Below are 13,487 nucleotides of genomic sequence, written 5' to 3'. Positions count from 1 at the left end.
AATAATTTGCTGATTTTCTTCTATTGGCTGTTCTTTCCCTATCTTCTATCTCTCTTACTTCCTCTTGTATCCTTCTTACCTCTTTGTTTTCAGTTCCCTAGGCTGTTTTCATTATCCTCCTCAAAGTCCGTCAATATATTCACTTAAATCGTTCTTGAATTTCACGCCAAGCTCGGAGGGGTGATCCCGGTTTGGTGAGCTAGCTGGGAGGTGTTTACAGCTGCTGTCATGATTCCTATCATGGTTCGTAGGCTAAACTGCATCACCGCTGTGTCCCAGAACACGGGCATCGGCAAGAATGGGGACTTGCCCTGGCCCCCGCTCAGGAATGAATTCATGTTTTTCCAAAGAATGACCACAACCTCCTCAGTAGAAGGTAAACAGAATTTGGTGATTATGGGTAGGAAGATATGGTTCTCTATTCCCAAGAAGAATCAACCTTTAAAGGACAGAATTAATTTAGTTCTCAGCAGAGACCTCAAGGAACCTCCACAAGGAGCTCATTTTCTTGCCAAAAGTCTGGATGATGCATTAAAATTTATTGAGCAATCAGAATTAGCAAACAAAGTGGACATGGTTTGGATAGCGGGAGGCAGTTCTGTTCATAAGGAAGCCATGAACAAACCAGGCCATCTTAGACTATTTGTGACAAGGATTATGCAGGAATTTGAAAGTAATGTATTTTTTCAAGAAATTGATTTGGAGAAACATAAACTTCTGCCAGAATAGGCAGGTGTTCTTTCTGATGTCCAGGAGGAGAAAGGCATTAAGTACAAATTTGAAGTATATGAGAAGAAGGATTAATGTGAAGATGTTTTCTGATTTATTTCAAGTTAGTTGCTCCCCCTGCCCTCCAAACAATTATATATTTTAATATTAGGAGAAAACTTTTGTTGACTTTAGGTCAATGGATAATTATTTCTAAGGAATGAGATTTTATTAATCTTAATTAAGCTATAGTTAAGATTAATCTTAACTAGACCATATCAGATACCATTTGTGAAACATTTCTTGCTATAACTGTGTGTTGCCCGTCAAGGACCAGCACCTGCCTAGGGTAGCATATCTACCAAGAGCCTAAGTGAGACGATTCCCTGATAGCATAAGTTGAAACCAGGACTTACAAAGATAGGACTAGACAGATTTGTCCAAAGGTCAGAAATGGATTATAAATAGAAGAGCTAGAACTCAGATATTAAAAGAAAATTAGATCAAAATAGGAACTTTGAGTTCTCTATGCATATCACACTGCTGAAAAAAAGTTCTGTTCACTCAGACAGGGAATCTGGTAACTTGAGAACTCAAGAGGCAGGTAGGACGCTACCTTTTTGACGGTTAAAAGAGAAGGTCTGAGACCTAAAAACTCTGTTTCCAATCTCCAGTGAGATTCCATGGGATGTTACAATGATAGAAGAACAATAGGCTGTTCTAGTAACAAGCATATGGCTAAAATTAGAAATTAAAAAGGTAATGAATTGAAAATGGATAAAGCTAGAAACCAATATTACAAAGCTGGAAACTAAATTAAACTTCACTGAATTAGAAAATGAAAATTAAAACACATTTACCCGTCGTGTTAGCAAAGATGTGGATTGTTAAGTATCCAAAGAAATAGCATTTTTTGCTTGTAAATTAATACAACCTTTTTAGAGTTTAAGTTAGGAATATCAATTAAAATTCAAAATATTCTGGGTTTGGGTCCAGAGCTTCCACTGCCAGAAATTAATCCTGAATAAAGAGATGGACCCCCCCCCAAAAAAATCTGTTCTTATTTGAGCATAATGTAATTAAGTCTTCATTGCTAAGATGATTTTCTTCTACTTTCTATCATAATTCAGGTTAATGCTATTTTTTGGCAGGGGGAGAAGTGGGGGGGGGGAAAGGGGGGGGGGGGAATCTCAAGCAGGCTCCATGCCAGCATGGGGCTTGATCTCAGGACCCTGAGATCATGACCGGAGCCAAAATCAAGAGTCAGATGCTTAACCAACTGAGCCACCTAGGCCCCATGGTTAACACTGATTTTTAATGTCTTGACTTGAAATGTTCTTTAATCTTCATAAATGCTACTTTAATGATACGAAATTCGTTCCAGAGTAGTGTGTTATCATTTTTCTCTATTTTATAGGTTTCTTAAAAATCAGATTTAATGCTGGCTGCCACAAAGATACCACAAAAAAAACCATAGACCAATATTCCTTATGCATATAGATGCCCTTGTTTTGAAGAATTGAACAAACCAATCCTAAAATTAATGGAAATGCTAAAACAATTAGAAAAAAGTTGAAGAACTCACTCTTCCTGATTTCAAGACTTGCTACGAAGCTGGAGTAACCCAGGCGGTGACGTGGCCGCAGCAGCCTCGGGGCATTAATGCAGCCTGCACGTCAGACTGGTAAGGACTATGATGCAAAGGCTGCGTGGAAGCATGGTCGCAACTGGGTGAAAATTTCCTTTCTCAGATTATAACTGATTCTAGTAAGTAGAGGTGGAGAATTTGTAGGCAGAGATAAAATTGCCAAACATGAGGAAAGGAAGGGACTTAAGAGACAAATCAGCAGGTCAGACTCAAAATAATCATGCTTTTGGATCCCAGAACATCTATTTACAACTCCACTCAGGCCAGCTGGTAAATGTGAGACACGCCAGGAAAACCCACCCTCCCACCCCAACTCAAAATACCTGAATGCTTCTAGCACCTTGGACATATACTAGTTACTCAATAAACATGTACAGAATGACTAGAGATCTGGATATACATGAATAAATGGTTTCATATTGCCACCAACTTGGTAAGATTTTCCAAAATTAAGACTGGGCGACAATGGCAGAGGAGGAGGATCCCAGGCTTACCTCGCCACATGAATACACCTAGATAACACCCAGTCAGTGTAAATAATGACCCAAAGACTGGCAGAACAGATTCTCCAAAGCAAATGTGGAGAAGAGGCCACATCGAGATGAGGTCAGGAGCCCAACTGCAGGAAGGTCCATGTGAGGGAGGGATGCTCCAGGCACACAGAAGGGAGAGGGGCAGACCTAACAGCAACCACCCCAGGTGCAGGGGACTCACACTGAGAAGACAAATCCCTGATAACATTTGGCTTTGAAAACTACAGGGGCCTAACTTCATGAGTTCTGCCTTTAAGGAGACAGCACAACCAACAGACCCTCTGAGATACAGCATAGAAGCAGCCATTTGAAAGATGCCTGGAGTATATGGAAAGATTTATTTACTAATCTCAGAGTGTATGCCGGAGGGCCAGGGATCTTTGGAAGACTTCTCTTAGGACAAAAGAGCTACCAGGTGCCACTTCCCTTGCCTGCCCCCCAGCCTAGATACAGGGATATCTGTGGGAACAAGCACAAGTCCAGCACTCTCCACCTACCTTGCTATCAGTGTGCTTCATGCCCGAGTTCTCCTGTGGACTCCCTCCCTCCAACACACCTTCCCCAGGTGTGTATCCCAACTAGCACCGCAAGGGTGGCAATGTGCAAGCAGCCACCACAAGGTGGTGAAAAGACAAAAACCTGCAACCAAGAATATTCTATCCAGCAAGGCTATCATTCAGTATAGAAAGAGAGATAAAGAATTCCCCAAACAAAAGTTAAAGGAATTCATGACCACTAGACCAGCCCTCCATGTAATGTTAAAGGGGATTCTTTAAGTGGAATGAAAGACCATGAGCTGCAATAAGAAAAGGAAGAAGCACAAAAACAGTAAAATTAAGTGTACCTGTAAAAATCAATCAAGTGATTCAAAAAATAAAAGAATGTAAACTATGACACTACATACCTAAGATGTGGTGGAGGGGGAGAGGAGTAAAAATTTAGCACTTTTAGAATAGGTTTAAACCTAAGCGCCCATCAACTTAATATAGATGGCTATATGCACAAGATGTTCTATAGAAATCTAATGGTAACCACAGATGAAAATCCAGTGATTTGTAAAAAATAAAGAAATCCAAGTATATCACTAAAGAAAGCCAGCAAACCATGGTAGAAGAGAGCAAGAGAAAAAAGGATCAGAGAAGAACTACAAAAAACAACTGTAAAACAAGTAATAAAATGGCAATGAGTACATACCTATCAAAATTACCTTTGAATATAAATGTACTGACTGCTCCAATCAGAAGACATAGGGAGACAGAATAGATAAAAAAAAGGAAGACCCATCTACATGCTGCCTACAAGAGACTCATTCAGCACTAAAGACACCTGCAGATTGAAAGTAAAGGGATGGAAAAGCAGTTATTATGTAAATGGAAGTGAAAAGAAAGTGGGTAGCAATAATTATATCAGACAAGAGACTTTAAAGACTGTAACAAGAGACAAAGAATAACACTACATAATCATAAAGGGAACAATCCCACAGGAGATAAAACAATTGTAAATATTTATGTACCCAACATGGGAGCAGCCTACACAAAGCAGCTAATAATAAACATAAAGGAAAAACATTCATAATAATACAATAACAGTAGGGGACTTTAACACAACACTTACATCAATGGATAGATTATCTAAATAGAAAATCAACAAGGAAGGGGTGGTTTAGAATGAAACATTCCACCAGATGGATCTAACAGATATATTCAGAACAGTCCATCCTAAAACAGCAGAATACACATTCTTTTCAAGTGTGCATGGAACATTCTCCAGAACAGACCACATGTTAGGCCTCATAGGCCTCAACTAATTCAGAAAGTTTGCTGTTATACCAAGCATCTTTTCCGACCATGCTATGAAAGTAGAAATCAGCCACAAGAAAAAAAATCTGGAAAGAAAACAAATACAGGGAGGTTAAATAACATGCTACTAAACCGTGACTGGGTTAACCAAGAAATCAAAGAAGAATTAAAAAAAACACATGCAGACAAATGAAAATGAAAACACTATGGTCCAAATTCTTTGGGATGCAGCAAAAGCTGTTCTAAGAGGGAAGTTAAGAGCAATACAGGCCTAGCTCAAGAAGCAAGAAAAATCTCCAATAAACCCAACCTTACACCTAAAGGAGCTAGAAAAAGAACAACAGACAAAACCCAAAACCAGTAGAAGGAAGGAAATAATAATCATTAGAGCAGAAATAAATGATATGGAAACTAAAAAACCCTAATAGAACAGATGAATGAAACCAGGAGCTGATTCTTTGAAAATATAACAAAATTGATAAAACTTTAGCCAGATTCATTGAGACAGAGACAAGGGGGGGGGTAGGGAGAGAGAGAGAACTCAAAGAAAATGAGAAATGAAAGAGAAATAACAACCAACATCACAGAAAGAAAAAGGATAATAAGAGAATACGATGAAAAATTACATGTCAACAAATTGGACAACCTAGAAGAAATGGATAAATTCTGAGAAACATAAGCTCCCAAAACATCAGGGGGAAAAAAATAGAAAATTTTAACAGACCAACTACCAGCGATGAAATTATATCAGTAATCAGAAAACTCCCACAAACAGAAGTCCAGGGCTAGATGGCTTCACAGTTGAATTTTAGCAAACATTTAAAGAGCATTAATACCTATGCTTCTGAAATTATTTCAAAAAATAGAAGAGGAAGGAAAGCTTCCCAATTCATTCTATAAGGCCAGCATTACCCTGATACCAAAGCCAGATAAGACACTATGAAGAAAGAGAACTACAGACCAATTTCTTTGATGAACATAGATGCCAAAATCCTAAAAAAAAAAAAAAAGTATTAGCAAACCAAATCAAACAGCACATTCAAACAAACAAACAAACAAAAATCATTCACCATAATCAAGTGGGATTTATTGCTGGGATACAAGGGTGATTCAATATTTGCAAATCGATCAACACAATCCTTTCTTTTGTTGATATGATTTATTTATTTATTTATTTATTTATTTTTAAAGATTTTATTTATTTATTTGACAGAGAGAGACACAGCGAGAGAGGGAACACAAGCATGGGGAGTGGGAGAGAGAGAAGCAGGCTTCCCGCAGAGCAGGGAGCCCGATGCGGGGCTCGATCCCAGGACCCTGGGATCATGACCTGAGCCGAAGGCAGACGCTTAATGACTGAGCCACCCAGGCGCCCCGATATGATTTATTTTTAAAAAGATCATTTTAATAGATGCAGAGAAAGCATTTGACAAGGTACAATGTCCATTCATGATTCATGATAAAAAAAAACAAAACAAAACCTCAAAAAAGTAGGTCTAGAGGCAACAAATCATAAAATAATAAAGGCCATATATGAAAAAACCATAGCTAACATTATACTCAGTTGGGGGAAACTAAAAACTCTTCCCCTCCCCTAAGTCAGGAATAAGATAAGGATGTCCACTCTCATCACTTTTATTCAACATAGTACTGGAAGTCCTAGCTGGAGCAATCAGACAACAAAAAGAAATAAAATACATCCAAATTGGTAAAGAGGAAGTAAAACTTTCACTATTTGCAGAAGACATGGTACTATATACAGAAAACTCTAAGACTCCACCAAAAAACTACTAAAACTGATAAATGAATTCGCTAAGGTTGTAGGATACAAAATCAACGTGTGAAAATCTCTTGCATTTCTATACACTAATAATGAAGCAGCACAAAGAGATATTAAGAAAACAGTCCTATTATAATTGCATCAAAAAGAATAAAATAACATCTTAAAAAAAAAAAAGAATAAAATATCTATGAATAAACAGGAATAAACCTAACCAAGGTTAGGTTTCACCTGTACTGTGAAAACTATAAAACATGAATGCAAGAAACTGAAGGTGACGCCAATAAATGGGAAGATATTCCATTCTCATGGATTGGAAGAACAAATATTATTAAAACGCCCATACTACCTAAAGCAATCTACAAATTTAATGCAATCTCTATCAAAATACCAACCTTTTTCACAAAGCTAAAAAATTTAATCCTAATTTTCTATTTGTATGGAACCACAAAGGACCCCAAATAGCCAAAACAATCTTGAAGAAGAACAAAAAAGTACCTATCACAATCCCAGATTTCAAGTTATATTACAAAGCTGTAGTAATCAAAACAGTTGGTACTGGCACAAAAATAGACACATAGATCAAAAGAACAGAACTGAGAGCCTAGAAATAAATCCATGCTTATATGGTCAATTAATCTTCAATAGAGCAAGAAAGAATATCCAATGGGAAAAAGACAGTGTCTTTAACAAAAGGTATTGCAAAAACTGGACAGCTATTTGTAAAAGCATGAAACTGGACCACTGTCTTACACCATACACAAAAAGAAACTCCAAATGGATTAAAGACCTAAATGTGAGACCTGGAGCCATAAAAATCCTAGAAGAGAGCACAGGGAGTGGTTTCTCTGACATTGGCCATAGCAACATGTTTCTAGATATATGCCCTAAGGGAAAGAAAAGCAAAAATAAACTAGTGGAACTACATCAAAACAAAACCTTTTGCACAGCAAAGGAAACAATCAACAAAACTAAAAGATGACTTCCTGAATGGGAGAAGATATATGCAAATGACATATCTGATAAAGGGTTAGTATCCAAAATATATAAAGAACTTATACAACTCCACACCAAAAACCCCAAATAATCTAATTTAAAAATGGCAGAAAACATGAACAGATATTTCTCCACAGATGGCCAACAGCCGCGTGGGAAGATGCTAAAAATCACTAATCATCAGAGAAACGCAAATCCAAACCACAATGAGATATCAACTCACACCCATCAGAATGGCTACAATAAACACAAGAAACAAGTGTTGGCGAGGATGTGGAGAAAAAGGAACACTCTGCACTGTGGGTGGGAATGCAAACTGGTGCAGCCACTGTGGAAAACAGTATGGAGGTTCCTCAAAAAATTAAAAATAGGACTACTATATTTTCCAGTAATTCCACTACTGGGTATTTACCCAAAGGACATAAAAACACTAATTCTTTTTAAGATTTTATTTATTTGAGAGAGAGAGTACAGCAGGGGGACGGGCAGAGGCAGAGGGAGAAGAAGGCTCCCCATTGAGCAGGGAGCCTGATGCAGGGCTCGATCCTAGGACCCTGAGATCATGATCTGAGGCTAAGGCAGCTGCTTAACCAATTGAGCCACCCAGGTGCCCTAAAAACACTAATTTGAAAAGCTATATGCACCTCTATGTTTACTGCAGGATTATTTACAATACCCAAATTACAGAAGCAACCCAAGGGTTCACTGATAGATGAACAAAGTGGTGTGTGTGTGCGCGCATGCGCGCGCACGTGCACACACACACACACACACACACACAAACACAATGGAATATTACTCAGCCATAAAAAGGAATGAAATCTTGCCATTTGCAACGACATGGATGGATCTAGAGGGTATAATGCTAAATGAAATAAGTCAGTAAGAGAACGACAAATACCATCATTTGCTCATCTGTGGAAGAAACAAATGAACAAAGAAGATACAAATAGAAAATATTTTTTAAAGATTTATTTATTTTAGAGAGGGAGAGTGTGTGCATGTGTGAGTGGGAGGAGGGGCAGAGGGAGAGAATCTTCAAGCAGACTCCCTGCTGAGCATGGAGTCAGACACGGGGCTCCACCCCATTACCCATGAGATCATGACCTGAGCCCAAACCAAGAGTTCAATGCTCAACTGACTGTGCCACCCAAGGGCCCCCCAAAACATAGATTCTTAACTATAGAGAACAACCTAATGGTTACCAGAGGGGAGATGGGTGGATGAAACAGCTGAAGGGGATTAAGAGTACATTATCATGATGAGCAGTGAGTAATGTAGAGAATTGTTGAATCACTATAGTGTATACCTAAAACTAATATAACACTGTATGTTAATTATACTGGAATTAAAATGTTTTTTAAAAAGTTTTTCAATATTAAAACATCAATGGGATCTACAGGGAAATAAAAATTTTATGAAGTCATAGGTATCTGTGTATTTATTGGGACAATGCAATCTAAGTTATTTTCATTCTTAGTCTTGCAGATTCTAAAGCTACCTGTGTTTCATACTGTTGACAATGTATGAAGGTTAGGAATGCCAAATAGAGAACATCTAGATCTCTTTAAGGGACATACTCTTGCTCATAGTTAGATCTTGGGTTCTAAAAATACGCATTAGCATCTACCTTGTGCTCAACACTGGGACAGGTATTTGGGATACTTGAATCAGCCTTTTAGAAGCTTATAGTTTCCTAGGAAACAGGTCCATAGATGTGTTAATTGCCCAATGAATGTGCCAGGATTGGCTGTGCTATCTGGGGAATAAGTGGCAGCTGTGAAGTAGATGGAATGAGCATAGCAGGTAAGCGATAAATGCCCAGCATTGGACAGGTGGAACAATGGGGGACAGGGGTAGTGGTCCACATAAAGGGGTCAGCAGAACTACAGGGAGTTTTGTATGGCTTACGGTGTGGCCAAAAAGAGAGTGGGGGAGGGGAGAAGTGGGCTTAGACCTGGTTGAAGTGGTGGGCGGTGTCGAATTACCAAGGCATTAGAAAAAACTAGAACTTCCTTCTAGAAAGCATCCTTTCTCAGATATTCATCTATTCAGCTCACCCTGATTTTTTTCCCTACGTGACAGACCACAAAAAGCTATTCACATTAGACTGACCCCATGTTATTTCTGCGCTCAAAAATTTATAACAAAAATATCCACAGCCAGCACATCAAAATAGCTTTAATTAGTAGATGAAATCGGTCAACTGATCTACTGTTCGTTGAGCTTTTGCTATGTATATAGTATTTAGATAGATCCTAAAATCTCATGCCTGTTGATTTTAAATCTCTGGCCTGTTCAGAGATGTTAAGAAAAAGATTTATATCTATTTTAACTTTTTTTTAAAGATATATATATATATATTTTAAAGATCTTATTTATTTATTTGACAGAGAGAGACACAGCGAGAGAGGGAACACAAGCAGGGGGAGTGGGAGAAGGAGAAGCAGGCTTCCCACCGAGCAGGGAGCCCAATGCGGGGCTCGATCCCAGGACCCTGGGATCATGACCTGAGCCGAAGGCAGACGCTTAACGACTGAGCCACCCAGGCACCCTGTATTGTAACTTTTTAATTCAAAGTATTACAGACATATAGAAAAGTGAAAAGACCATAAATATATAGCTTAATGAACTATCACAAAATGAAGAAATCTAGTTGAAGAACAAGAACATAACTACTACCCTAGAAGTTCCTCTTGTACCCACTCTGAATTAATAATCTCACCTCCTCCCCAAATTTAACTACTACCTTAACTTCTAAAACCATTGATTCATTGCCTGTTTTTGAATTTATAAAAATGGAATCCTATACTCTGTGTCCAGCTTATTTCAATCGATATTATAGTTGTTCATTTTCCTTGCTGTATAGCATTCCATTTTATGAACCTACCACAATTTATTTCTTCTACTGTTAATAGACATGTGAGTTTATTTTTTTTCCCCTTATCAGTAATGCATTTGTGTATATGTCTTAATGAGGACACAAGCAGAGGTCAAAAAAGGTAAAAAAAGGCTCTGAGTCTAAGTGTGGTGGCATCAATTTCAACTATTGGGAAAACCCAGGAACTGGTTGGGGCTGGGTTTTGTGCCATCTTGTGTTCAATTAATGGCAGCTAGATTTGCAATGTAACCCAAAATTTGTAAGGAAACAGATGTCTCTCAGTTACACTGAGAAGGAGGCGAAGTCTAAGATATGTCTTGACTTTTTACCGCATGTGGGCACTCAAAGATTTGGAATGACATGAATATGTATACACAATGCACAGTTTGATTATTAAGTCAATGTCCATAATCTTATATATGAGTTTAAATTTAGATATGGGGATATTTAGACAGATATCAGAATGTTATCTTTTCCTAATTGAGGAGAAAATAGAATTTATCAAGATAAAATTTTCTGATCTGCTCACAAAAATGTGTCAAGGAAACACATATATTCCATTTCTCCTTGGGTTAATCTGGTGATTTGTCAAATGTTTCTTACTTAAAAATTTCTGTCTAGATGGTTTCCCTGTAGAGACACACAAGTGCCACCTAGCGTTCAGGAAGATCAACTGCAGGTTGAAATGTCAAGCTTTTAGAGCTTGTAACAATTGATACTAATAGATGAATAAATACCAAATCTCAAGCTGTCTATTAAAATGATACCATTCAGGATTATTTGTTCCAGTTCTGTGAGAAAAGTTGATGGTATTTTGATAGGGATTGCATTGAATGTGTAGATTGCTCTGGGTAGTATAGACATTTTCACAATATTTGTTCTTCCAATCCATGAGCATGGAATTTTTCCATTTCTTTGTGTCTTCCTCAATTTCTTTCACAAGTATTCTATCATTTTCTGAGTACAGATCCTTTGCCTCTTTGGTTAGATTTATTCCTAGGTATCTTATGGTTTTGGGTGCAATTGTAAATGGGATCGACTCCTTAATTTCTCTTTCTTCTCATTGTTGGTATGGCTGGGGGCATCACAATTATGGACTTCAAGCTATATTACAAAGCTGTCATCATCAAGACACTATGGTACTGGCACAAAAACAGACACATAGATCAATGGAACAGAATAGAGAGCCCAGAAATGGACCCTCAACTCTATGGTCCACTAGTCTTTGACAATTCAGGAAAGAATACCAATGGAAAAAAGACAGTCTCTTCAACAAATGGTTTTGGGGAAATTGGACAGCCACATGCAGAAGAATGAAACTGGACCATTCTCTTACACCATACACAAAGATAAACTCAAAATGGATAAAAGACCTAAATGTGAGACAGGAATCCATCAAAATCCTAGAGGAGAACACAGGCAGCAACCTCTGTGACCTTGGCCGCAGCAGCTTCTTGCTAGACACGTTTCCAAAGGCAAAGGAAACAAAAACAAACAAAAACAAAAACGAACTTTTGGGACTTCCTCAAAATAAAAAGCTTTTGCACACCAAAGGAAACGGTCAACAAAACCAAAGACAACCGACAGAATGGGAGAAGATATTAACAAATGACATTACAGATAAAGGGCTGGTATCCAAGATCTATAAAGAACTTATCAAACTCAACACCCAAAGAACAAATAATCCAATCAAGAAATGGGCAGAAGACGTGAACAGACATTTCTGCAAAGACGACATCCAAATGGCCAACAGACACATGAAAAAGTGCTCAACATCATTTGGCATCAGGGAAGTACAAATCAAAACCACAATGAGATACCACCTCACACCAGTCAAAATGGCTAAAATTAACAAGACAGGAAACAACAAATGTTGGCAAGGATGTGGAGGAAAGGGAACCCTCCTACACTGTTGGTGGGAATGCAAGCTGGTGCAGCCACTCTGGAAAACAGTATGGAGGTTCCTCAAAAAGTTGAAAATAGAGCTACCCTATGCCCCAACAATTTCACTACTGGGTATTTACCCCAAAGAGACAAATGCAGTGATCCGAAGGGGCACCTGTACCCCAATGTTTATAGCAACAATGTCTACAATACCTGAACTATGGAAAGAACCCAGATGTCTACTGACAGATGGATAAAGAAGATACATATATATGTGTATATATACACACACACAAACATACACACACACACACAGACACACACACTACACACACAATAGAATATTACACAGCCATCAAAAAAAATCTTGGCTGGGGGCAAAATGGCAACAGAGTAGGGAGCCTCGTTTCATCTGGTCCCTCAAATTTAGCTGGATATCTATCAAACCATTCTGAACACACATGAATTCAACCTGAGATGTAAGAAGATTTATCTGGATCTCCACAAGCAGAAAAAATGACTACTTTTTGCAAGGTAGGAGGTGCAGAACCTTGAATCTTTGGGGGAAATATTGGAAGATAAACAGAGGGGGGGAGGGAGCCTCCATGAGCCGGCTACCGGAAAGTGATATAACACTGGAGCAAAAAATCGGGACCCTTAGAAATCTGCTCTAGTGAGAGGCACCCCCTTCTGAAAAGGGCACAGGGGATGAACAGGGCAGAATTCTAGGTGGGTTATTGTGGTCTCAGGATTCCAGGAGTCTCAGAAAGAATAGGGGAGGCTGAACTGATGGAGTGCCCAAGCAATGGGGCAGGGAGACTGGTTATGGTCAGCAAGCCCAGAAGGAACTCTCAGCTTTGGTCACCATAAACCACAAGCCGAGCCGGTGGAGACTGCCCTCTGCCTGACCACCCTGAGAAGGACTAGAAGGTGTGGGCTGTTTAACATCCTAGGGGAGTTATAAAATGGCTTGTACCCACAACAGGGCAACAGCTCTCAGGGTGGTGTGGCCCACAAAAGGACACTGGGGCAGCACGCAACATGACCAGGGAGCTGTGGAAGAGGGTGCATGTGTGAGCCCTGGCTGCTAGCGATTGCAAAGTCACAAAGTGCACAAACGCTTGTGGGTCCTAATAACTCCCCTGGGAGAGGTGCAGCTGTCAGGAGCCGCAGGGTTTGGCAGTTTGGCACACAAAGAACCCACGCCCATGACTGGGCAACAGGGCGGTATGACCCCTGCAGGGACACTGGGCCAACA

At 39.1% G+C, this 13,487-nt stretch overlaps 1 protein-coding gene across 1 annotated transcript; it reads left to right on the top strand.

The window, feature by feature from the left end:
* Window positions 1-240: 240 nt before the first annotated feature.
* Window positions 241-729, top strand: LOC116638031 (dihydrofolate reductase-like). The gene has a single exon (XM_032413788.1). The coding sequence runs from the start codon at window positions 241-243 to the stop codon at window positions 727-729; it is 489 nt and encodes a 162-aa protein (XP_032269679.1).
* The last annotated feature ends 12,758 nt before the right edge of the window (window positions 730-13,487 follow it).

This window comes from Phoca vitulina, unplaced genomic scaffold (assembly GCF_004348235.1).
Source record: "Phoca vitulina isolate PV1807 unplaced genomic scaffold, GSC_HSeal_1.0 scaffold15, whole genome shotgun sequence".
Classification (NCBI taxonomy): domain Eukaryota; kingdom Metazoa; phylum Chordata; class Mammalia; order Carnivora; family Phocidae; genus Phoca; species Phoca vitulina.
Note: the sequence above shows the minus strand (reverse complement) of the source record. Positions and strands in the feature narration are given on the sequence as shown.